The 26,992-nt window shown below is 44.9% G+C and overlaps 1 protein-coding gene across 1 annotated transcript; it reads right to left on the reverse strand.

The window, feature by feature from the left end:
* Positions 1-8,422: 8,422 nt before the first annotated feature.
* Positions 8,423-25,780, reverse strand: Sf3a3 (splicing factor 3a subunit 3). The gene is made up of 17 exons (XM_048350941.1): positions 25,589-25,780; positions 25,272-25,319; positions 24,221-24,273; positions 24,011-24,116; positions 21,703-21,775; positions 21,297-21,388; positions 20,069-20,151; positions 18,218-18,356; positions 16,813-16,881; positions 16,228-16,295; positions 15,993-16,100; positions 15,267-15,336; positions 12,557-12,721; positions 12,351-12,461; positions 11,789-11,879; positions 9,912-9,967; positions 8,423-9,026 (listed from the first exon to the last, which is right to left on the reverse strand). Exons 1-17 carry the CDS (start codon positions 25,682-25,684, stop codon positions 8,949-8,951), a joined length of 1,506 nt encoding a protein of 501 aa, XP_048206898.1. The 5' UTR covers positions 25,685-25,780; the 3' UTR covers positions 8,423-8,948.
* Between the last annotated feature and the right edge of the window lie 1,212 nt (positions 25,781-26,992).

A 26,992-nucleotide genomic window follows, 5' to 3' on the forward strand; every position in this document is an offset into this window, starting at 1 on the left:
ATTTGTAGTTTTGTTTTCTGTTTTGGCCAGCCGCCTGAATCTGAACCTGTAGGTAGTGAAGGACCAGCCAGAGTGGACACGCTTGTATGGGCAGTCCTGGAGGACTTGGGGAACACCTCAAGCCCTCCACAAGGAGCTCAGGCTTCCCACTACCACCCTGAACCTGAAGGACTGGACCGGGAGGCCCTTCTAATGGGCACCTATCCAGTCCACTCTATATTCGGGGTTGTCTGGTTCACTTCTACACAGGAACGGGAGAGAGAGAGCCTCGAGACTGTGTGGTCTGCCCCCTCACAGGGGCAGGAGAGACACAGTCGTCGAACCTGTAAGCTGCGGCTCCCTAAGTCTGTCTGTAAGTGTTGTTTGGTCTTTGTGCCTGTGATTATTTTTGTGTGTTTCTTTCTTGCGCTGTGCCTGACTGACAAACGGATGATGGGGAACGTTCCTTCCACTCCCCTGGACTTGACTTTAGCTCACTGGAAAGATGTACAGGTGACAGCCCACAATCAGTCAATCAGTGAGAGTGTTCGCAAAAAAGAACTCTAGGGGGACCCCAACCCAGCCTTCTTAAGCAGAAAATTGTTTGGTGTGCTAAAATGTTTTACTAAGACTAAAAATGTTTTACTAAAACTATCAAGCCCTGGAAAATGAGACTGGAGAATGCTAAAATCATTTGTTAAAGGTTTTTGTCTTAAAATGTACGGCCGATGCTTATTCTGCGCACTTTAAGATCTTTTGAAAATGTATGTGTGTGTGTATGTGTGAGTGTGAACATGTTCAAGACCGCAGTATGATGCAAAACTAAGTTTAAGTTTAAATTCAAATGGTCATCAAGTTTGGGCATTACCAAATGCTTTAAAGGATTAGTGCATTGTTTTAAAGAGGAACTGTAGTTAAAAAAAATTGCTTAAAAAATCAGAGCTAAGTGTCAGAAATTTGGATTTAAAAGGATATATATATATACTAAACTAATGAGGATAGAAGTAAACTCTCATTAACTCTATGTATGTAGGAAGAAATGGCAAAATGGGCCAGTGTTTCTCACTAATATATTGGAAAGCTGAATGGATAAGTATTTCTAATTGTAATTCTTGCATTAAGGAAAAATCCAAAGGTCTTCATGCCATGTAGTAACTAGGACTGAAGAAAAAATAAAAGAGGCTCTTTTGAAACAAGCAGCCCATAGGCAAAGGGCGGCACCTGGTTTCAGAATGCCTGTGAGCTTCAGTTTTTCCGATGCAGATAAAAGCTAAAGTGTTGTGTTAGTGTTAAAAAGGCTTTGGAAATCAGGAATACATTTCTAGATAAGAAATTTGGAAGTAAAATTGTCCTAAATAATTATTGCAAAGTGAGAAAAGGAGAATTATGGCTACCAAAATGTTTAATTGCCATTCCAGCTTCTTTGTAGGTTTTTTGTAACAGTTTCCAGCAGGCCCACAGAGAAGCACAGGTGATTCCTACAAGTTTGTTAAGATCTAATACTGGCCCTTAATAAGTTCCAGGTAAGAGAGCATGCTTAAAGGCTACTTCTGTGTGGACCACCTTGTTGCTTCTAATTGGAGTAAAGTGGCCTCTTGTAAGACTCACTGATCTGAAATCTGCGGTTTGAAGCCAGCCCGGGCAGAGAAAGGTCCCTGTGAGAGACTTGTCTCTAATCAGCCAGCAGAGTGCTGGGAACGGAGTTGTGTGGAGCTCAAAGTGGTAGGGTGCTAGTCTTGAGCTGGAGAGCTGGGGGACAGCGCTCAGGCCCTGAGTCCAAGTCCAGTGGAAAGTCACTCCTCCTGGGACAAAAGTGATGGAGCATCCAGAAGGCAGTAAGCCGCTGCTTGGATGGCAGAGATGGTGTCAGATCCTAGAGTCACTCCTGTTTGGCCTTTCAAAAGTTAATCAAAGCCGGGAAGTCCTAGAAGAATAGTTCATAAGCATGCCTTTCCAATGCCCATGTCTGTCTACTGGGCAGGAACTTGCCAGTCATCTGTAATAGTGGTTAGTAAGGGTAAGTTTGTCAAATGAGAGGATAGATTAAAATCTCAACCCCCCGCATTTACTCAAAGCTCTGACTGGCAGTGAGAATTTTAAGCTGATACATCTGTTTAGGAAAGAAAGCTTGTAGACCTGAGATTGTGTCCTTATTGAGATCTGTTAAAGGCCTGCAAAGGTAACTTTTTAGGTCATCAGAGATCAGTTCCCTGGCCAGTCAGGAAAATGCTTTTACAAACTAGAATGTTAAAAGGCACAAATTTGTAAACCTGAAGTCACCCATCTGGGCTTCATATTAAAAGAGAGCAAGCATTGGCTGTCAGATGCACGTAGACTGTGCTGAAAATCCCTGTGCCTAAATCAGCCAGACAAGTCATAGTTCCTGGGAACAGACTTTAGTAGACCCAGGGCCATGAGCTTTGCCTCCTGTGCCCCAGTATTCCCAAGAAGACTTGGAGTGGATAAAGAAAAATCCCATGGCCCACAAAACCCCGAACAGAGAAGGAAACAATGACTGGTGGAAAACTTGTGAAGGGAAACTTATCTTGCCATAAGGGCTGGGTAAGGGGATCCTTAAGAGATTCCACTGAGCTTCTCACATGGGAACCCGAAAAATGCAGGACTTGCTTCGGCACTCCAAAGTGAAAATTAGAAAGGAGATCAACTTATTGAAAATAATGTTAAAAATTGTAAGGCCTGTCAGCTCACCAATGCCCCCAATCAACAAGTTACTAAAGGGGCTCGCTTCCGTGGGGATAGGCCAGGTGTGTATTGGGAAGTAGATTTCACAGAGATTAAACCTGGAAGATTTGGATACAAATATTTGCTAGTTTTTGTAGACACCTTTTCAGGATGGGTTGAAGCCTATCCAACAAAGCATGAGACTGCGAATGTAGTGGCTAAGAAGATCCTGGAAGAAATCCTACCCAGGTATGGCTTCCCATCCACCATTGGGTCGGACAACGGACCGACCTTCATCTCAAAAGTCAGGGAATAGCAGCTACACTGGGGACAGATTGGAAATTGCATTGTGCTTATAGACCCCAGAGTTCAGGACAGGTAGAGAGAATGAATCGGACTCTAAAAGAGACCTTGACTAAATTGGCCTTAGAGACTGGCGCAGACTGGGTGTCACTCCTTCCTTTTGCTCTGCTTAGAGTAAGAAATTCTCCCTATCAGCTTGGCTTTACTCCTTTTGAAATAATGTATGGGTACCCCCCACCCATTATCCCTAGCCTTCAGACTGAATTGCTTGCTGATTTGGATGATGCTGAATTTTTGTGTAAACTTGATTATTTGCAGCTCGTGCACAAGAATATGTGGCCCCAACTTAAAGCATTATATGATTCTGCTTCTGTCCCTACCCCCCATTTATTCAGACCTGGGGACTGGGTGTTCGTCCGAAGGCATAACCCCAAATCCTTAGAACCATGGTGGAAGGGACCCTAGATGGCATTGCCACTTGGGTTCATTGCTTCCACGCCAGGCCAGCTGACCCCTTTGCCCTGAACGACGACTACTGTGATGGAACAGGGGAGGTCTCCTAGCACCCGACTCAGCCGCTTCGCCTTCGCCTCAAGAAAGTTAGACTGAATATTGTTTTAATTTTCTTTTTGCCTTCTTTCCTTGCTACCCTGGCTAATGCTGACGCTAACCAGCCTTTCCAATTATTTTGGCAGCTCACTCCAAAGTGGGGTGACCCCCTTATTTTAGCAACTAAGAAAGCCCCCTTAAGAACCTGGTGGCCAGATTTACTTATGTGATCTGGCCACAAGCAACTGGGATGTGCCAGATCACTTGGACCCGAACCTGAATAAGCGACTTCCCGAGTGTGATGAGCAGGAGTCCTGTCCAGTTTGATGTGTGCAGTCCCTTGGTAAAGTAGACTAAGGTTATAGGTTCCTGGCTAGGTAAGGTCAACGCCCCTGAGTCAGCCTGAAGAAGTTACAGAAGATGGATGATCTTCACCCATCAGCCCCCCTTTGAAACCGAGGGATCAGAGTTATTTTTGGTTACTACTTTGGGCCCTACTGGCCCATGCCTTACCTCTATATCATCCCCTAGAAATGCAAGCCATTGAAATGGACAGAATGGAGCCATGATTGGCTCCCAGGGTACCAAAAAGAAAAAGGGGGAAATGAAGTGCCAGACTTTGAAGTCAGGCCCCACTTTACCACGTGAACCTGAGATAAGCAGGCCCTGTGAGCAGACCCAGGATAAGCCCATTAAGGCCCAGTCGGTCTAGAACTCTAACCGCTGGGAATGCTTAACTCTGACCACCCCTGGGATGCCTCGAACCCTGAGCCAATTTGTACCTGTATCAGATTTGTACCTGTGTCCTAATCTTGCTTGCTTGAACACCTGATTGTTGTAACTTTGTTCTTTGCCTTTATAAGCCCTGTGTAATCACAGCTCGGGGCTCCCTCCTAACCTCCGCTGTGTCGGTGGGTAGGACGAGGCCCAAGTTGCAGCTCGCTTAAATAAAGCCTTGCCTTGCTTTTGCATTTTGGAATGTCTGAGTCTCGGTGGTCTTCTTCGTTGTGGTTTCGTGACTTGGCACAACAAAGCCAGGGACAGTGCTCAGGCCCTGAGTTCAAGCTCCAGGACTGGTTAAAAAAAAAAAAGGGCTGGGGATGTGGCCTAGTGGCAAGAGTGCTTGCCTCCTATACATGAGGCCCTGGGTTCGATTCCCCAGCACCACATATACAGAAAATGGCCAGAAGTGGCGCTGTGGCTTAAGTGGCAGAGTGCTAGCCTTGAGCAAGAAGAAGCCAGAGACAGTGCTCAGGCCCTGAGTCCAAGCCCCAGGACTGGCCAAAAAAGAAAAAGAAAATTCTTAACTGCCCAGGCCCTAAGTTCAAGACCCAGTTAGAGAATGTCAGAGACAGACAGATAGATAGACCGACCGAGATAGAAAGAGACAGAGACAAAGGGGTCAGGGCACTAGGGATGAGGACCAAAGGTAGGGATGTCTCACTAGAGACTGGGGTGGACTCGCTGAGCACCAGGCAGAGAGGCTGGTCAGTGTAGCACCTCAGTATGCAGGGAACAAGGCTGAGACTTGGCCTATTAATCATTGATCAGCAGACAGGAGTTACAACTGGTTTTATTTCCAGCATCACAGCTACCCAGGAGCAAGAGGTACAGCCACCTCGGGTCCTATCTCAGCTTCTCTCAGCATCCCAAATACACTGTTCTCGCTCTTGTTCCTGAATCTCTGTCTCCTGGGCCTGACCATACCTGAATGCCAGTAGTCCTTCTGATGGCATCTCCACTCCCCATCAACTCAGAGTGGCATTTCATCTGGGCTCCATCCTGCCCCAGCCCTATACCAGACAGTGGTGGTTCCTGGGCCCCACACTCTGCCACCTGGTGGGAGAACCTTGCCTCCTGGTGGTGCATGTCTCTGGAGCAGTGGTAGCCCTGGCTTGTCTGGTGTTGGGTTGTAGCACTGTGACTCCCATCCTCATAGGTGGGAGGAGGGTATTGGCTTGAAAGGTTCTCCCTCTTTTACATGTTGCTTACTTAGACAGGATCAAGGGTAAGCTGATTTTTTTTTCTTCTATTTATTGGCAGTACTGTGGTTTGAACTCGGGCTCTTGTGCTTGCTCTACCACTTGAGCCACATCCCCAGTGGATCAACAGACTTCTTTCCAAGTTCTGGGCTCCCAGGAAGATCAGTAGAACTAGTAGGAGGAGAAAGGAGAGGGAGTAAGCCAACTCAAAGGTCATGGGTCAAACAAAAGTCATTCAGTGGTTATAGGGAAGAGGTATAAGATCCGGGAAAGAAGAGTAGGGACAATCCCAAGGGGTAGCCATTTGGGTAGGTCACAGATGTAGGGAAGACCAGGGTCTCTGGACTGAGAACAGCTACAGCTACCTTTGAGCAAAGCAGTCCTACCACAGACATCTGACCAGGTACTGCAGGATCTGAAGAATGAAAAACCAGTGTGGGGCAGCCTAGGCAAGGCTGCAAACAGAATCTCCTGCACTCACACACTAAAAAGGGTTAAACTAAGGCTGGAGAGCAGGGAGGTAGGAAACACAAGATCCCAAGGGCTCAGCTTTCACTTCCCAGAAGTCCTACTGTCACAGGGACAGCCTGAGGCAGGTCCAAAGAGAGTTGCATCCTAGTAATAGCCACCCCCCCGTGGATGCTATTGGCATGGCAACGACATTCAAGGCTCAAGTGAAACCCTGGGTTATAGTCAGAAGTCTGGCTTACCTAGTTAAAAACTGCTTCAGAACTGACTCCTACATGTCCTTAAGTTTGATCTGGTCCAAGGGCAGGAGATATTTCTAATTCTGGATTCTTGAATCCCAGGCTTCCTCCCAACAATCAGACATGTCTGCTAAGCCTGAGTATATATAAGCTTTCTCATGCTGGGGATGAGTGGGCATTATTTTCATCTTCCTGCCTTACCTGGAAGACTGAGCACTATCCCCCCCCCCCCCCCCCCCCCCCCCCGCGCAACTCCTACAGCCAAGGGAAATCTGATCTTTGTCCCCATGGCTATAATCCTCCATTAGCACTCATCTGTCTCTTGGTGACAATTGCCAGGGTGTTGTGATTCAGGGGAAAGCTGTCAGCAAGGACCCCTCTGGGCTGGGTCCCTTGTGATGGTGATGCATAGAGCAATAGGGCCCCTTCTCTCTCATGCTCATCGTTTGATCCAGAGCCTCCACCACAAAAGAAACAGTTCTTACCCAGTCTGTACTTCTCCAAGGGGATTTCAGACTCCACAGCTAAACGGACAAGAGCCAGGTGCCTGTCCTTGTGAGAACCTATACCTACCACATGAACTCCTTTTTTTCCACCCCTGGTTGGGGCAGATGGGGCTGGAAGGATAACTCAAGAACATCAGAAGGCTGCACAAAGCCTACTGGTGACCTCCTGGCTAGACTTCGTTTTGTTTTTTTAGCCTAAGCACTTCTCCAAGGCTAGAATATTTTTAGTATTCCCGTGTCCCACTCCCCTCTGAGCTGTGGAGTGTAGCAAGGGTATATGGATGAGTCAGGGAGGCCCAGGTGCATTCCCTGGAAGCTGGCAGCTGTCCCTCCTTCCTGGGGGGTGGGGTGGGAGTGGCACTAGAGGGGCAGGGTGAGGGGAGAAGTTAGGTCAGTTACTTATCACAGTCAATCTTAGTTGCTGTTGAAAAATAGATGGCACTGAGAAGTGGCGCTGTGGCTCAAGTGGTAGAGTGCTAGCCTTGAGCAAAAAGAAGCCAGGGACAGTGCTCAAGTGCTGAGTTCAAGCCCTAGAACCGGCAAAAAAAAAAAAAAATCAGTTCAGGAAAAATAGATGGGACTGGCTGGGTGCCAGTAGCTCACCTCTGTAATCCTAACTACTCAGGAGGCTGAGATCTGAGCATCTCGGTTCAAAGCCAGCTGTGGCAGGAAAGTCCATTAGAGTCTTATCTCCAATTAACCACCAGAAAACCCGAAGTGGCACTGTGGGTCAAGAGGTAGAGCGCTAGCCTTGAGCTGATGAGCTCGGGGACAGTGCCCAGGCCCAGAGTTCAAGTTCTACAACTGACAAAAAAAAAAAAAAAAAAAAAAAAGACCGGATTGTAGACCATGTTGAGCTAGGTAAGCCAAACTCAAAAAGCCAAATACTGTGTTTTTGCTCATATACAAAAGCTAAACCTAAAAGACAGACTCATGGACATGTATACATATATTAGACACATGCACACACACACATATATAAACATGATTAACTATGGGATATGTAGGAAGATGAGCAAGGTAAAAGGAAGATGGTAGGTGAATACTTTCAAAATATAGTGTAAGCTGGGAATGTGACTTAGTAGTAGAGTGCTTGTCTAGCATGTAGGAAGCCCTAGGCTCTATTCCTCAGTACCACATAAACAGAAAAAGCCGGAAGTGGTGCTGTGGCTCAAGTGGTAGAGTGCAAACTTTGAGCAAAGCTCAGAGACAGTGCCCAGGCCCTGAGGACTGGCAAAATAAATATATGGTGTGTAACCATGTATGAAGGTGGCAATAAAGAGCCTCAACAAAAGCTGTTTTTCCATAGAGGATTTGGAGGGTGGGGGAGAAGCAATAGTTATTATTTCTTAGCAAGTCTGAAATATCATAGGGGAACCCCTTAGTACAATACACTAAAAGAATGGTAGAAAAGTAAAACAGGATCAGATGGGAGTGTGGGCACTAGCTGGATGGGGGTAGGATTAAAAAAGAGGGTGGGGCTGGGGATATAGCCTAGTGGCAAGAGTGCCTGCCTCGGATACATGAGGCCCTAGGTTCGATTCCCCAGCACCACATATACAGAAAACGGCCAGAAGCGGCGCTGTGGCTCAAGTGGCAGAGTGCTAGCCTTGAGAGGGAAGAAGCAAGGGACAGTGCTCAGGCCCTGAGTCCAAGGCCCAGGACTGGCCAAAAAAAAAAAAAAAAAAGAGGGTGAATGAGGAGGAATATGGTCGTTGAAGTAGTTTGTTTACATGTATGAAAATAGAACAATGAAGCTTGCTGAAGTTGTTTTAAGAGGGGGAGTGGGTTGTAGGAGTGCTAAAGGGGGTGAGGTTGATCAGGATACATTGTATGCATGTGTGGGAATGTCACAATGAAACCTCTGTATAACTAACTTATGTGAGCTAATAAAAAACAATAGAATCTTAGCTGCTACTCAAGTTGGTGAGAATGAGGTAGGGAGGAATTAAGAAATAAAAGATTGCATTAGTTCTCAAGTCCTGGGCTTCAGAAAAAGACACATTGAGAATAAGGGCTGGTTTTATTTTCCCACAGAATCTTTTTTTTTTTTAATATAAAACAAAGATAAAACACATCTCAACCCTGCAATATGCCAGCATGTCTTGTTTCTACAAGACTCTGCTAGGACATAATAACTACGTAGCAAAGAGCTTTAATAAGAGCCTTTAGTTGGGAGAAATAGAAAAAGATCTTGGGAAAGCCTAGGCAAGCCCAAAGGTGAGTGAGATCTCTGAACACTAGAGCAGTCCTTGTCTCTTCAGATCTTCATATGTCTTCTTGTTCACAACATTTCCACTGGAATCTTCATACTCTTCCTACAATGGAAGGAGTACAACTGGTTAGCTACACTCCTTGGGAGAAATATCTAGAACCAGTCTCTGAGCACCTGGTTTCACCTGGTCCGATCCCATAGCACACCCTGGCAATCATAGAATCGGCATTCTTTCTAGCACAGCCTTTCTCAAATGGGATTCCACAAGAGAATGAACTTCTAGGGGCTGGGAATGTGGCTTAGTGATAGCATGCATGCCTAGCATGCATGTAGCCCTAGTTCGTTCGATTCCTCAGCACCACATAAACAGAAAAAGCTGGAAGTGGAACAGTGGCATAAGAGGTAGAGTGCTAGCCTTGAGCAAAAAGAAGCCAGGGACAGTGCTCAGGCCCTGAGTTCAAGCCCCAAGACTGGCAAAAAAATAAACAACAACAAAAAAATACTGCAAATTACTGACCTTAAAGGAGCCTGCTTCTAGTCCCTGTGGGGTCTGAGGTCTGTCACTATCACAACTCACACACAGGCCATTCCTCATCTCTGAAACCTGCAGCTTGGAGACGATCTCTCCAAGACTATCCCCTGCACCCCCCACCCCTCACCCTGTGAGAGGAACCTCTCTCATCACATGCTGGTCTCAAAGGAGATCTAATGCATGACGAAGACTTAGCCACCATGGCAGGACAAGATACTGGACACTCCTACCTCTTCTAACTTCAGAATTTCAGCAGGAGAACACAACCTGTCTTATGACATTTGAAGTGTGACAAATGTCACAACTAAATGAGGCTTCTGGACAAAGTCAGTTTGTAGATACTCTCACACAGAACATGTCAACGATAAACCAGGAACCATCTCTGTCTCCCTTTCTACATGATGAGGGAGTGTTGCCCATCCACCTGCCTCCAATGTTCTGCACATCAGCACCCACCTCAGTGTCAGGCTGCCATCGCTCTGAAGCCTTCTGCAATTTCAACTTGGCCCACACTGCAGGATGAGAAATAAGCATCATGAGTGGGTCCACATCCTGAAACATTCCCTATCTCTAGCTCCCCACCTCTAGAGGCTCCCCCAGTGACTGCCTCTGACACTCTTGTGTGCCCCAGTCTGAATATGTTTCAGATTACCTAGACAAAAAACTTCGAATGCAAAATTTACCATGACCTTGCTTTGTTGTAAAGAAAAGGTGGGCCAAACACAACCAAAGACTTCTTAGAATATAGAACTGATATTCTCAAAGGATGAAACTAATGTGAAAAAAACTACAGAAATTATAGGAGAAAGTGACCTGTCTTAAAAGTTCTTAAGGTCTGGGAATATGGCCTAGTGGTAAAGTGCTTGCCTCATACACATGAAGCCCTGGGTTCGATTCCTCAGCACCACATATATAGAAAAAGCCAGAAGTGGAGCTGTGGCTCAAATGGTAGAGTGCTAGCCTTGAGCAAAAAAAGAAGCCAGGGACAGTGCTCAGGCCCTGAATTCAGTCCCCAGGACTGGCAAAAGAAAAAAAACAAAACAGAACAAACAAACAAAAAGTTCTTAATAGGGCTGGGAGCTATGGCTTATGCCTATAATGCTACTCAGAAGACTGACATCTGAGAATCGTGGTTCGAGAGTGAATGAAACTCTTAACCACCAATTAAACATCTAAAAACTGGAAGTGGAACTGTGGTTCAAAGTGGTAGCATACTAGCCTTGAGCAAAAATTCAGGACAGTGTTTAAGCCCCGAGTTCAAGCCCCACAACCAACAGAAAAAAGAAAAAGGTTTTCAAGTTCTTAATAGGCCCGGCACCTGTGATCTTAGCTACTCAGGAGGCTGAGATCTGAAGCCACCTTAGGCAGGAAAGTCCATACTACCCACCAAAAAAGCTGGAAATGGAGCTGTGGCTCAAGTGGTAGAGTGCCTGGCCTATATAGTGAGACCTTGTCATACACATACACACACACATACACACACTAAGCAGGGTGCTAAGTCTAGCTGAAAGGGGTGTCTGTTACTTAACAAAGGGGAATGGTAAAGTGAAACATGACAGAGAAGAGACAAACCAGAAAGAAAATGAGTTTGCCAGGAAGATGATAGTGACAAAAAATGTTTCCACTGCCAGGAAAACTGGAGGCCTCTGACTGCAGTCCCCCATGCTCTAGCATCAAGTTCTCTGACACCGTACGTACTTTACCTACTCACTCTTTCTCCAGGAGGTATTTTGCTGCTATGTTTTTGTATCCTTGCCTGTTGCCTCAGATGTAAGCTTAATGAGGTCATTCTTCTTTCTTCTTTTATATTAATGGTTCTAACACATTAAAATCAAATATATATATATATATATAAAACTCTTCCCTCAAAATCTTTCACACAGAGATCACAGACCCATGCTAAAAGTTTTGTTTTACACTTAGCATAAGGTTCTTCTCAAAGGAGATGCAATCAGTACTGCCGGCTCTTTCCCCTCAAATATGTACTAATTATGTGTCTGCTCTAGCTTTTTTTTGGCCAGTCCTGGGCCTTGGACTCAGGGCCTGAGCACTGTCCCTGGCTTCTTCCCGCTCAAGGCTAGCACTCTGCCACTTGAGCCACAGCGCCGCTTCTGGCCGTTTTCTGTATATGTGGTGCTGGGGAATCGAACCTAGGGCCTCGTGTATCCGAGGCAGGCACTCTTGCCACTAGGCTATATCCCCAGCCCCATGCTCTAGCTTTTTATACCCACAATCTACTGCCCTTGGGCCCATATGTACCAGAGTGTTGGGACAGTGGCTATAGGAGGAATGGCTACTTGGCTGGGCTGGGGAATAGTCAACAAGCTACTTACAGGAGACAGCATCTTCAATCTGTGTCACATTAGCAAAATGGGCAGTGTTTGGTATACCCAAGCACCTCATTCCATGAGCATGACGCCATTCCTGGGGGAGAGAAGCAAATGGACAATGGCAAACAGGAACAGCTGAATCAAAGCACTCATTCCATTCTACTCACAAGTCCTAACCTGATCCCTCTGCAAAAGACTCCAACTAAAGGCAGCTTTCTTTTGTGGTTTATGCTTGTAAAGTTTGCTGTGACTAACGAATCGTTGACATTAAAGAGCAAATTGCATTCTCTCAGGTTTAGATTCTAGATTCAGTTGTATTATAGACACAATTTCTAGGTCAACACCACAGTATTGCTACATCTCCAACCTGGTGACTCCCATGCTGTGGGAGAAGCTGATAGATGCCAGCAATCTGTACACCCAGCATTGGGGCTACGGTAGTATGTTGGTATCATCTTTGTAAGGAAACTGCTGATTGGGGAGGAGAGGATGTAAGAGGGAGAGACAATGAAGTTGGGATAATTTTAGATCTTGGATGTCAAGCCAATGGCTCTGAGTTTCTTACAGCAAAGTGCCGCTGGAAGGCCTTAGGTCCTCGGTAGGTGTAGTTCCCACAAATCTCACAGTTGTAGTTGATATTTAGGCCATGAAGTTTATATAGCCAGTAGGGAATGGGCTAAAAGAAACCAAACAAGAAACACTGTTAGTTGGCTTCAGTCTATATGTGCTTCCCAAGAGGGAAAAGGGAGGAAGTGGGAGTGTGGGACTCACTTTGCCATCCCAGCCCAGGGGCAGGTTTTTGGGATTGTAAATGATCTCATTCTCTTCATCTTCACTTTCACTCTCACTAATCTGTTCTTCTTCCTCCTCCTCCCGCTCCTCTCCTGTCCTGGCTTGCTTGCGTTGTACATTTTCATGAGTAAGTTGTCGCTGTTCCTAAATTAGGTCATACATGAAAAGGAATGTCAGAATAAAGTTTCCTATTTTCCAGAAACTAGCTAATCCTTCCCTTCCAAGGGAAAGATTTTTGGTGTAGAATACAGAAAAATCTTAACTTCACATTAAAACTTCCTACCAGCAGGATCTGCTTGCTCCTAAAGGAAAAGTCAAAGACTGCTGAGCAGGTGGCTCATGCCTGTAATCCTAGCCACTCAGGAGGCTGAGATTTGAAGATCACAGTTCAAAGCTGGCCCAGACAGAAAAGTCCATGAGACTCTTATCTCTAACCACCAGAAAACCACATACATGTGGAGTTGAGACACAAAATGATAGCCTTGAGCAAAGGCGCTCACGGACAGTGCCCAGGCCCTGAGTTCAAGCCCCATGACAAACAACATGAAAAAGATTGTCTCACCAGCAATGGTGGCTCATGGCTGTAATCCTAGCTACTAAGGAGGCTGAGATCTGAGGATCACAGTTCAAAGCCAGCCTAGGCAGGAAAGTCTCCAATTAACCACCCAAAATCAGAAGTGGAGCTTTGGCTCCAAGTGGTAGAGCACTAGCCCTGAGTATATAAGCTTAGGGACGGTGCTCAGATCCTGAGTTCAAGACCTACAATTGATTAAAAAATTGTCGATCATAGGCCTAAACTATTTATCTGAGGCTGCAGATGATCAGAAAACAGTCTCATTTGTTCTGCCTCTCAAGAATTTCCTGAACATTTTTTCTTCTCCTTTCTGTTGTCACTGAGATCCCAACACTACCCCTTTCAAACTTGTCTGAGCCTCCTTGAGCCAGTACACTCTCCAATTTGCTGTCAGATATTTCTGTTCACAAAACAAAATCTCTCTCTCTCTCCTTTATGCCAGTTCTGGGGCTTGAACTCAGGGCCTGGGCACCGTCCCTGAGCTATTTTGCTCAAGGCTAGTGCTCTAACACTTGAGCGACAGCTCCACTTTCAGCTTTTGGTAACTAATTAGAGATAAAGTCTCATAGACTTTCCTGTCTAAGCTGGCTTTGAACAAGGATATTCAGATAATAGCCTCCTGAGTAGCTAGGATTACGTATGTGAAACATTGGCTCTTGGCTCATAAAACCAAGTTTAACGGCATATTTCCTGTTTCAAGATTTTTTTTTTCCAGTGCTGGGGGTCAAGTGCAGGCAAGCTCTCTACCACTGAGCTATAGCCCCTACTATTTATAGAACATTTGGGCTTTGTCCAAGTTTACAGTATGAATTCCCAAACTTTTCTGACTACCCAATCCCTCATAAGGCATACTTTAGACCATTGAATTTCTCATTATTTCAGGAACATAACTTCATTTCATAATGCTGTGTGCCTTTATGGTCGTTAAGCCTATCTGAACACTTTCTGCTTAGAAAACTGAATTATGGCATGCATCACATTACGACAGTAATGTGGGTTTCCTAAGGTCTGTGACATATTTACTACCAAAAATTTAGCACAATGGTAATGACTAGAAACCTACAAGTATCAATAAATAATGAAATAATGACAAAAATCTTATCAGTACATAAGAGCAACTTCTAGACACATAGGGTAAAATAAGCTTGGTATTCCAAAGAAAGCTGCCACCTACTGGCAGGAAAGCAGGAAGGTCTCAGAGAAGTGAGAAAATAGTGGCAATGGACCAGCAATCTAGATTGCTGCCCATACTACCACAACCCAAGTTCTCTGTGGAGAATGAATGTCCATCATGTCTGTGTGATTAGCCTTTCACTGAAAGTACAAAAGAGGACCTCCAGGTAGGTGTATGTCCCCAGCTGTGAGGGTGGGTCCTCACCCAGGGCAGAACAAGCCTGTGTAGCCATTGTGAGAGTGCAAGAACCAGTTGTTCAGCCAACTCTTCTAAGCCCTTGTCTAGGAAATGCTGACAGACAACAATGGTACAAACAGACAAATCAGAAGCTGGTGGCCTGAAGAATTCTGAGACCCTGTCCATGTTCTCTGGATGAGTGCTGTACCTTTGCCAGGAGAAGCAAGAGACTTTCCCTCCAATTCCTTCCCTTCTTTTCTCTCTGATATAAGAAAGCCTTTTTTTCACCTTCCACCCACATCTTAGCACCTCCCGAGGAAATAGGCAAGGAGTGTTCACTGCTGCGTGAGCAGTTGTATTATTACTGTCCTAGCCCCACTAAATCTTCCCAATCTTCTCTACTTGTAAGCAACTCCTTTTCATAATGAATCATACCTGAATAGTTGATGTGAGTAGTGCTTGTCTTACGTGCCCTTGAGTATCTGATGCTTGGGAGGCCCTCTGGTCTCAGGGGAAGCTCAGGCACTACTTGGATACCATGTGGACACAAGAGTCCTTGATGGACATTGGGCAGCCTTGAGAATACCACCTAACAACAAAACAGGAACCTCCTAAAGGGCTAAAGACTCTGAGAGAACTCTAATCAATGCTGCACTATTTTATCACCTACTCTTTCCTCTTTAGGAATTGAAATTCCTGAGTTCCTGTCTCTCTTCCTCTCATCATTTGTAGTATTTACAGCCATCAGCAGAGTTGTTACTTACCCCAAGAATCTCTACGTACTCATAAATCTGGGCTTCTAGGAAAGCAATGTCTTTGTTCCTCTCAGTGTCTCTGAGAACAAGAAATAAACTGTCACTCAAGGTTCTTGCATTCACCCAATCTTGGTTCCCAGGTCTGAGAATACTCATTTCATGACTGCATTAAAAATTACACATAAGAGCCAGGTGATGGTGGCTCACACTTTTAATTCTTGCTACCTCAGGAAGCTGAGATCTTAGAACCATGGTTCAAAACCAGCCTGGGCAGCAAAGTCTATGAGACTTATTAACTACCAGAAAACCGCAAGTGGCATTGTGGCTCAAAGTGGTAGAGCATTAGCCCTGAGCAACCTAGCTCAGGGACAATGCATAGGCCCTAAGTTCAAGCCCCACAACTGACCAAAAAAAAACAAAAAAACACCAAAACTTTGAATTAAGCCTTTAAAATGTATTACCTATAAAAGTAATAAAGGCACCTAAAACACCATGTCAACATCAGAAATTTCACCTGTTCCCAGTTCCCTGAGCAGATGGTTCTTGCTTTATAAGAACCAAGAACGTAAAAAAAAAAAAAAAAAAGAACCAAGAACGTTAGCAAAGATACAGAGCAGAATGGATTTCTATGAACCAACAGTGGTAATATAACAGGCTTGAAAACTTCCACTGTAGAAAATCTACATGGAAGTGAAACTTAAAAACCACAGCAGAGGTGCTTGCTCCACTACTCACCGCTTAGTGCCCTTTGTTTTGGGATTTTTGGCAAACAGAGAGGTATCAAGGGACTCCAGGGACTTTCCTTTGGTGCTGAACAGCCTCTGGGCTCGTTCCTCTAGAGTCCTAGAGAGAGGAGGGGCAGAGGATTTCAGAGTGACGTTAGTATACAGACACGGTGGGTGATAGAAAATATGTAACCAGAGCCACATAGAAGATCACACAAACATACAGCAAATGGGGTAGTCCTTACCCGCCACATTTCAGGCCTAATGCTAAGAGTGCAGATTTCAATCTGTCCAGACCCAGGGAGGCCAACTCCTGTAACAAAACAGACAAACTGCAGTATAACATGACTTGGGGGAATAGTAAAGGCAGATCAGTGTGTGGTATTTCCCAGGCTGTGGTAGGGTTCATGTTCTACAGCCTGATGCCTTGTAGTAAGTTCAAACTCTCCACGGAACTGATTCTGAATCAGGTTAAGACTCAAGTCACACTGGTAGTATTCTAATACCTCCATCACAGCTTAGCTGTAACTGGAATGATTATTTCCCAGTTTTCATAGCTGGACATGGCTTTTTGTTTGCTATTTGCTTTTGGTTTTGCAGGGCTGGGACTCAAACCCAGGACCTTGTGTATGCAATTCTTCAGTGCTCTACCAGTGAGCTACATCCAGCTATTAGCTAGATTTTATTTTTGTTTTTTCACATCCCTTGTACGTATCTGTTCCCAGGAAATGGTGTCTTATTATTATAGGTCCAAGGTATTAAAGATAAGAGGACAAGTGGTTCCTTTCAAAGACACACAGGCAAGACTAGTACTGCTGCTGGAAACATACCTCCCAGGAAGAGAATGCAGAGAGGTCAAGATGGGCTCCAGCATGGGTCAGGGCACTGCTTGTCTCTTTCTAGAAAGAAGACGATGCTTATTAAAACCCTGGCTTGGAAGTGGTACTATGGCTCAAAGTGGTAGAGTGCTAGCCTTGAGCAAAAGAGCTCAGGGACAGTGCCCAGGCCCACAAATGACAAAATAAATAAATAAATATCCCAAGTTTATTCGGATGAAGGTGAGAGAGCCGTTCAACTTACCATTCAAACTAGCTCCTTTATTATACACTTATAAGTAAGGATCAAATTCCTACAGGAATGGAGCAAAAGAACAGATGACCTGAGCCAGTATGGTAGTGCACACCTGCCTATTCAAGCACTCAGGAAGCTAAGAAAGGAGGAAGATTCATGGCCAGCTTGGGTACTCAGGAGGCTGAGATCTCAGGATCATAGTTCGAAACCAGCCCAGGTAGACAAGTCCAAGAGACTCTTATCTCCAATTAATTAGCAAAAAGCTAGAAACAGGGCTGGGGATATAGCCTAGTGGCAAGAGTGCCTGCCTGGGATACACGAGGCCCTAGGTTCGATTCCCCAGCACCACATATACAGAAAACGGCCAGAAGCGGTGCTGTGGCTCAAGTGGCAGAGTGCTAGCCTTGAGCGGGAAGAAGCCAGGGACAGTGCTCAGGCCCTGAGTCCAAGGCCCAGGACTGGCCAAAAAAAAAAAAAAAAAAAAGCTAGAAACAGAGCTGTGGGGGGCTGGAAATATGGCCTAGTGGCAAGAGTGCTTGCCTCCTATACATGAAGTCCTATTCCCCAACACCATATATGTAGAAAACGGCCAGAAGTGGCGCTGTGGCTCAAGTGGCAGAGTGCTAGCCTTGAGCAAAAAGAAGCCAGGGACAGTGCTCAGGCCCTGAGTCCAAGGCCCAGGACTGGCCAAAAAAAAAAAAAAAAAGAAAAGAAATAGAGCTGTGGTTCAAGTGGTAGTCAGCCTTGAACAAAACAAGCTAAGGGGTAGCACTCAGGCTGAGTTCAAGCCCTAGTACTAGCAGTAAGTAAATAAGTAAATAAATAACAAAAGAAAACTACCCAGATGACTAATAAGTCATCAAATTTCAAGAAAAATTTAAGTTTACAATCAGGAATAAAAATATATCGATTTCTATGGCACAATATGACCAGTTTTAGGTTAGTAGGAACCACACAGCAGCTATAAGGCAGGCAGTAAAAATCCTGGGCACAATGTTCCAAAGAACACAAAGAAAATGTAGCATGCTTGGCAGACGACACCTCATGGTCAGTCTGATACTGAAGGAACAGCAACTAATGCCTGAGGCAGAGGCCCAAGAGTGAAGTAAAATAGCCAGTTCAAGTCCCTGTCATGACCTCCATCCACACCCCATGAAAGCTCACCGGCCATCCCGGGAAGGTACCATTTTCCCACTTCTTCTCAAACTCGTTCTGAATCTTCCCAAAAAGTTCATTTTGATCTTGAAGGGGCTTCACTCTGTCTGTGTAATCCTGAAGATATTCAAGCAGCATCTCTAGGTACCTACAGAGGAACACTTAGTATGTAGAGAGGAAATAGGGTCTCTACCAATGATACACTATTTTGCTTTATAAATTTCACGTGTAATTCTAATAATACTAGTTTTTTTTTTTTTTTTGGCCAGTCCTGGGACTTGGACTCAGGGCCTGAGCACTGTCCCTGGCTTCTTCCTGCTCAAGGCCAGCACTCTGCCACTTGAGCCACAGCACTGCTTCTGGCCGTTTTCTGTATATGTGGTGCTGGGGAATCGAACCTAGGGCCTCGTGTATCCGAGGCAGGCACTCTTGCCACTAGGCCATATCCCCAGCCCCTCTAATAATACTAGTTTTAAAAACAATAGTCATTTATTTTTATTTTTGGATTCCAGGGTCTTCTGAATGTTGGGTAAATGCCCTACTACTGAGTGGCATTTTCAGCCCTACGTTCATTTTTCAGTGAGCTTATTTTCACCCCAAAATCACTCAATTACCCTCCCTCTTCCACACTATTTTGTGCCAATACTGGAGCTTGAACTCCAGGCCTTGTACTCTTGCTTGGCTTTTTCCATAATGGCTGGTGAACTACCACTTGAGCCCTGCCTCCAGTTCTAAATTTTTGCTGGCTAACTGGAGGGAGATGAGTCTCACAGTTTCCTGCCCAGGATGGCTTCAAATAGCAACCCTTACCCTTCAGCCTCTTGAGTGGGTAAGATGACAGGTGTGAGCCACCAACACCTAGCTTCTCACTCCTTTTATCCTTATAATGTAATGCCAATTTCTCATGTCTTAATTAACTCACAAGTAAATATTTTAGGTAAAAGAAAGTGAGAAAAAGAGGGGAAGTTAGGAATACAGGGTTTAACATCAGATCCAGGCACCTCATTTTTGCCACCATCTGAGAAAAGTCTTAAAATTTTCACAAGTTCTAAAAACACAGATGTCCCTGAATGGAAGACTTCCTTCTACAATTAAGCAAACTCAAGAACAGTGTGGGCATAAGATTAATGCTTGCTCACAGACTCACCTTGTCCAAAGCCACAGTACTACAAATATCCCATCATTTAAGCCAGACACCCTTGGCTCCAGCCTGTAATCCTCATTCCTCAGGTGGCAGAGACAGGAGACGCTCAAGAAGCAGTTTGAGTAGGATAGTCTAAGAGATTTAATCTCCAAATTAACTAGCCAAACACTGGATTAGAGGCATGGCTCATGTGGTTGAGTACTAGCCCTCCTCCTCCTCCTCCTCCTCCTCCTCCTCCTCCTCATCATCATCATCATCACCATCATCATCATAAAAAAAGATGAGTGAAACTAAGAGGCTTTGAATTCAAGCCCAGGTACTGGCAAAATAAGACAAAAACTGCATCATTCAAAGCTTTTAGACCCAATAAGCCATGGAAGTCATTCATGTATATCTTTCGGGCAACAAAATTGAGAACTTTACCCTCAAACCTTCACATTATTTTCTTTTTCCTTTTTGGTGCCAGTCCTGGGGCTTGAACTCAGTGCTTGGGCGGTATCCCCACACTTATTTTGCCAAGGATAGTGCTCTACTTCTGACTTTTTGGTAGTTTAGTGGAGATAAAGAGTCTCACAGACTTTGCTGCCCAGGCTGGCTTTGAACTGCCATCCTCAGATCTCAGCCTCCTGAGTAGATGACCCACCAGCACCCTCCCCCCTTCACATTACTTTTTAATCCAATGCAGTAGAAGCCTAGAAGCTACTAATACCACTTACCTCTTATATTCTGCATTCTTCCTTTCTTTAGGAATGTCAAATAACTGGTCAAAGATGGATAGGTATGTAATATAATCCAACTTCTAAAAGGAGAAAGTGAAGACAAAAAAGTTGAGTGAGTGTATTAACGTAAAATTAATCCTCAATAAGTGAGATCAGAATTATACTATCTAGTGAAGTGTATTATCTAGCGAAGTAATAAGGCCTGGCTCACTTTAGTTTTTATTTCTCCATCATTTAGTACAAACAGTGATTGGAGTACTCATTCTGCTGAACCAATTAGAGGAATATCAGATACATCATTAACTCTACAAAATAAATATCAAATTAATGAGCAATAATAAAAAAGAAACATTTGCTGCATACGTACTAAATGCCAGGCTCTTGGCTAAACTATGACATCCTAAATTAAGGTCCTGAAAGGTACCATCTGCTCATTCATACTACCACTTATTGAGCATCTTTCTCCCAAGGAGAGGAATCCAGCAAAGAACAAAATGAACAATCTGCCCTCAGAGCTTAAAGGTGAGTCACTGTACTCTGGAGGTATTTGCTCACAATTCTTCAGGAAACAATGAAAAACTCTGTGGCCTCTCTGAGACAGTCATGTTCACCTCCTGTGATGGGTTATTTTTAAGAGTCTTTTAGAAAAGATACCTCATAGACCATTGCTGAAAAGGTTCATGCTATGCTATATGTACCTACCCGAGAGTATGGTTCTGTGGGTATAAACAATGTTTTCTTTTTTTGAAAAAATTCATTTATCTTTTGGTTGGTGCTGGGGCTTGAGCTCAGGGACTGGGTGCTGTCCCTGAGCTTTTTTGCTCAAGACTAGCATTCTAATACATTAAGCAATAGCTCCACTTCTGGTGTTTATTAATTAGAAATGAAAGTCTCACAGACTTTCTTGCCCCAGCTGGCTTCAAACTGCCTCCTGAGGAGCTAGGATACAGGTGCGAGCCACCTAGCACCAGACAAAAGTGTTTATTTTTCAAACAAGTAAATGTGCTTGTTGTATCAACAAACAAAATAACAGAATGTATTAATAACTAAAATATGCTTATTGTATTCACTATAAAAACCTCATTTTCATTTGGAATAGTTTAACTGATGACAGGTAATTACTTCTTTAGTATGTATGCAACAGTTACTATGCACAGTTTTGGCTCAATATCATAACGTACGTAGCCCAAGAATCAGACCCTCTCTCCTGTCTCCCCAGCCTTACCTCGGACGCCTTCAGGTTAATGTACTTGAGGTAACAGTCATGGAGATCCAGGTAACGACCATACCCCTCTTCATCTGTGAACTCCACCAAGTCTGAAGGAATCATACATATCGGCACTTCAGACATTAGGCATTTCCTGGACTTGCTTTTCCCAGTGGACTGCTTGTTTCCACCTCTACCAGGTAACCCTCGCCCCAAATGTCTTTCCTATTCCCACAAAGTCAGCAGGCCAGCTTTCCAGGCCGGTGGACTTAAACAAAGGCAGCACAAAATGAACACTTTGTAAAAAGCCAGCTCAGGATATTAATTTCATCGAAAAACCAGTAAACATAAAAAACCAGCAGGAAACCTGAGCTATCATTAACTTGTATGTTTGTAATGGAGAGAAGTGTTAAATCTGACTTACTCTGGGCCTCTTCACTTGGATTCTCTCGAGCCTTCAGGAGCTCCTCAAACTCCACTGACATTGGCACACAGATCTGAGAGACAAAGAGAGATGCTCAGCTGGATTTGCTGGTATAAAACTCAATGTCATAGAAATGAGGCATACATATTACGTGGCCTTAATTTTTTTTAAGAAGAGCCAATTACTTTGCTGCTTTCCTCATGTATTGCCTAAAAATATATGCTGAAGAAAACACAAGCAAACCTCAAATAATATAAAAGGATGGAAGTCCTCTTTTACTGATTCTTCTGAAAACAGGTAGCCACTCTTAACAACCTTTTTCTACACTAATTCCCAAACTTTGCTGTACATTAGCATTACCTAGGAGAGTATTAAAAAATTCCTTATGTGTGGGAGCCAATGACTCATGTTGTAGCCCTAGCTACTCAGGAAGCTGAGACCTGGAGGATTAGGGTTAGAAGCCTGGTCCAGGAAGAACAGCTCACAAGACACCATCTCCAGTTAACCAGGATTGGAGTCACAAATGGTAAAGCTAAAGCACCAGCCATGAGGAAGTAAACCCAGGAAGAACCTGAGGCCCTGAGTTCAAGCTCTGGTAGTAGCAAAAAAAATCCTTTATGTACCTGACTTTGATCAAATGAGAGCAGGCAGCATTCAGTTATAGTAGTGAGCTTCTCCTTTCTGGGTCTTTAGGCTGCCTTGTTAATTTGTTACTTTAAGTATGTATGTCTCCTCTAAGAGACTTAGGACATTCCTCTCCTAAACTTCTTTTCCTGCCATTTTACTTTATTCTGGTTCTAGGGATAGAATCCAGGATCTTGAGGATGCAAGTACTCTACAATTGAGCAATATACCCCAGCGTGTATGTGTGTGTGTGTTGAGACTGACTGGTCTTACTAACTTTGCCTGGGCTAATATTGAATTCAAGATCCTTCTGCCTCTACTTCCAGAGTAGAGCTTACAGGTGTGAACCACCATGATGTGCTTCTGTTGCCCTTTTTAATGTATGTGCCAAATCCATATTTTTACTTACTCACTACTCCCCTTACCCCAGTAACCAGATTTCATTTCCACTACTTCACTGAAACAATAATCCTGGCAATTACCAATTAACAACAATTGATACCATTACCACCTTTCTGAGCCTTTGTGATACAAGTCTTTCTGGGTAGCTTTTCTGTTAAGTATATTGCCCTAAGTGTGCCCCAAAGTACATGGAAAAATTCTGTCAGGCTGGGTGCTAGTAGTTTGCACCTGTAATCCTAGCTACTTAGGAAGCTGAGATCTAATGATCGTGGTCCAAAATCAGTCCCCAGAGGAGAGTCTGTGAATCTCTTATTTCCACTTAACCACCCAAAAGCCATAAGTGGAGTGGTGGCTCAAGTGATATAACACTAGCCTTGGATCAAAAAAGCTCAGGTACAGTGCCTGGGCCCTGCCTTCAAACCCCGCATTAAAAAAAGAAAATCTGGGCTGGGGATATGGCCTAGTGGCAAGAGTGCTTGCCTTGTATACATGAGGCCCTGGGTTCAATTCCCCAGCACCACATATACAGAAAACGGCCAGAAGCGGCACTGTGGCAGAGTGCTAGCCTTGAACAAAAAGAAGCCAGGGACAGTGCTCAGGCCCTGAGTCCAAGCCCTAGGACTAGCCAAAAAAAAAAAAAAAAAAAATCTGGGCTGGGAATATGGCCTAGAGGTACAGTGCTTGCCTCATATGCATGAAGCCCTGGGGTTTGATTCCTCAGCACCACATACACAGAAAAAGCCAGAAGTGACACTGTGACTGAGGTGGTAGTGCTAGCCTTGAGCAAAAAGAAGCGAGGGACAGTGCTCAGGCCCTCAAATCCCAAGCCCCAGGACTGGCCAAAAAATAAAAAATAAAAAATCTGACAGTCTCTTTTTACACTTTATGTCTCCCACAATTCTTTTTGTTTTGTTTTGTTTTGCCAGTCCTGGGGCTTGAACTCAGGGCCTGAGCACTGTCCTTGGCTTCTTTTTGCTCAAGGCTAGCGCTCTACCACTTGAGCCACAGTGCCACTTCTGGCCTTTTCTATATATGTGGTGCTGAGGAATTGAACCCAGGGCTTCATGTATTCAAGGCAAGCACTTTACCACTAGGCCATATTCCCAGCCCATCTCCCAAAATTCTATGGCCACTATCTTTAACCATAAAATCCATGTGATGACCCAAAATCCAAATCAAAGCTTTCATTTCTTGCATTAACCTGTCACCTAACTCCAGTTGCTCCTGAGATACTTTACCCAAAAAGTTCATGTTAAAACAAAAATGTTCTCTCAGGCCATACCTCATTTGGGTGCTTCCGATGGAATTCCTTTATTTGCTTGAGTCTATTATAGAACTCAGCAAACTCATTAGGTCCTGAAATGGCATTGAGCTCCTCCTTTCGTAACCTGCAATTTCAGGAAAAATCCAAACAGCATAGTGCACAAAGTCAGTTCTTTAATCACATGGCTCCTTAGAAGCACTTAATCCTGGACTGACTGTGTCAACTTACCCATCCTTGTCATCATATAAATCCCTCAGGTTCCCACTGACCTCCATATATCTCTGAAAGGCAAACACAAGCCCGTCAAAATCAAACAGTTGGTACAACTGTAGATCTAACAACCAACAAGGGCCCTCTAGCCAAAGCCCAAGGAAACCTCATGGTAGGCCTTATCAGTTCCTGTGCTTTTTGATCAGTTGTTTCTGTGCTTTTTGGAAGCTTTAAGAGAGAGCTTGGCTCCTGGTTAGTATGTAAAATAAGTTGATGTCTTGATTAGCTAAGTGATATAATTAAGACTGGCAGAATGATTCTATACTTACATCTTACTAATAGCTAATCTTCCCTAAAATATCCTGAACACAATAAAAATTTTGCAAAATTAATATGTCTTAATAAAAATGTGCGGAGAAAAAAATTATCCACACTGCTTTTGTTTAGTTTCTTTGAAATGTGCTCCAGTGGCTCAGGCCTGTAATCCTAGCTACTCAGGAGGCTGAGATTTGAGGATCAAGGTTCAGTCAGCCCAGAGAGGAAAGTGTATGGCACTCCTAGCTCCAATTAACCACCAAAAGCCAGAGGTGGTAGCATTCCAGCCTTCAGTGAAAAAAACCAAAAAACCTAAGAGGCAGTGCCAAAGCCCCAGGTACCAGTCGAAAAAGGAGGACGGGAGAGAGGAAAGGCGGGGAAAGGAGAGGAAAGAAGAGGAGTCAAATTATTCGCATGAAGATAGAGCTCAGTAGCCGAAAAATGCTTCAAAACAGTGTCCTGGAAGAAAGACACTCATATATACTGCTCCCTTATTTCAAAGACAGTGAACCTTCGGTGTGCATCCAAGGGACGTAAGGTGCATCAACGGTCATGGTTCCGAGGCTCTAAGAACAAACGCGTTACCCACTCGAGAGGCGAGGAAGGGCAGTGAGTGTCGCTCCTTCGTATCAGACAACTGTGGACTGATCTGCCCACTTACCTGTGGTCAAGGCTCCGTCGAGGCCCCGCCCTCCCCGGCCCGCTTTTCCCGCCCACCCGGACACCAGGAGAGACAAGTCAGCTGGGCACTCACATCCTGCATGGCCCGAGTGCGGTGGTCGGAATTGATCTGGTCCCGGAGCTACAGGAAGGCAAACAGTGACACAGAGGCCGTTAGTTGGGTCTTGGGGCTGAGGAGGCGGTGCGAGGGCGGGGCTTCCCGCTCAAGTCTTCGCGGCTGAAGCAGAGGGGTTCTGGGGTGCAGGGACCCCGGGAGAACGTTACCCGGGCTCCGAGGCGACCCAGGAGGAGATGGGGCCTGGGCGCGAGCAGGGTCCGCGCCCCGAGAAAGCGTTCTGAGGGTCACCGGGGAACAGGCCTCGGACGTGGCCCTGAGCACGCCCCACTCACCGTTGATTTCTTAGTGAGCATCTCTTTGGCCATGACGTCCATGAGCCTTTCTTTTTCCTCGTGGTATCGCCGCTGCTGCTCCAGAATCGTCTCCATCTTCTCTCCGCCACGGAATTTCACACAACCGACAAGGCCGGAAGCAGCTCCTGCCGCCTGTCCCGCTGCGCCTCCCTCACGTTGTGCGGCCGGCTGCACCAAAGTTCCGTGCAGGCCGGAAGTGCCTCGGGGACCGAGGGAAACGGAACACATGGAGATCGGAACCAAGCTACCGAGATGGCCACAGTGCCCCCTCCTGGTCGGAGGTGCGAAGGCGCCATCCTGTAGGTTCTTAAGGCAAAGCTGTGTCTGAGGATGAGCGGGCCCCTGTTTTCCTGGGGCTCCCCGGAGTCCATTGGGAAGGCAGGCATACTTGAGTAGGCTGAGTAGTTGAGATGACTGGGAGTTGGGAAACTGGAATTTCAATCTCTACCATGCTTTGTGGCTTCAGATAACTTGTTTTTCTTTTCTCTGTTCCTCAATGTCTTTCTTCTAACGTAGAGCTACAGTTGCTGGTGCTGCAGCTGCTTGTTCTTCTTTATTGGAGATAAGAATCTCACAGACTTAACTGCCCAGGCTGGCTTTGAACCTCCATCCTCAGATCTCAGCCTCCTGAATGGCTAGGAGTATGAGCTGCCAGTGCCCAGCTGGAAATATTTTTTAGGTGTACACATTTCCTTTCTTCCTTTCTCCTTCCTTTTTTTTTTTTTTTTTTTTTTTTTGGTCGGTCATGGGGCTTGAGCTCAGGGCCTGGGTGCTTTCCCTGAGCTTTTTCCCTTAAGGCTAGCACTCTACCCACTCTAGCCACAGCACCACTTCCAGTTTTCTGGTGGTTAATTGGAGATAGGAATCTATGGGCTTTCCTGCTTCGGTTGGCTTTGAACAATGCTAAGTAACTAGAATTACAGGCATGTGCCATCAGCACCCGACTTTTCTTTCTTGTCTACCACTTGTGACAAGCCCCAACCTCACATATTATGGTGGAGTGCCTGCTTAGGCAAGTTCAAGGCCCAGGTTCAAACTCCATTCCTCCAATGAAATAAATGTTTATACTGAAATTAATGAAAGTTGGGTACCTCATGCCCATAATCCTACCTACCCAGGATGCTGAGATCTGAAGACTGTGGTTCCAAGCCAGCTCAGGCAGGAAAGCCTATCCATTAACTACCAACAAAGAAATAAATGAAGTACATTTTGTAGCTGAGGAGCCCCTTCTTTTCAGCAGGGAGGTAGAGCAGTCAAACATCTACTGTGTCATTCAGCCTCAAAACGGAAGCCTTCCATCCTATGGACCCTTCTTCATCTATACTGCCACAAACTGGTCACCAAGTCTTGTCACCCTGACACATCTCTGTCTCTTGGACTACT

Source organism: Perognathus longimembris, chromosome 7 (assembly GCF_023159225.1).
Source record: "Perognathus longimembris pacificus isolate PPM17 chromosome 7, ASM2315922v1, whole genome shotgun sequence".
Lineage (NCBI taxonomy): Eukaryota > Metazoa > Chordata > Mammalia > Rodentia > Heteromyidae > Perognathus > Perognathus longimembris.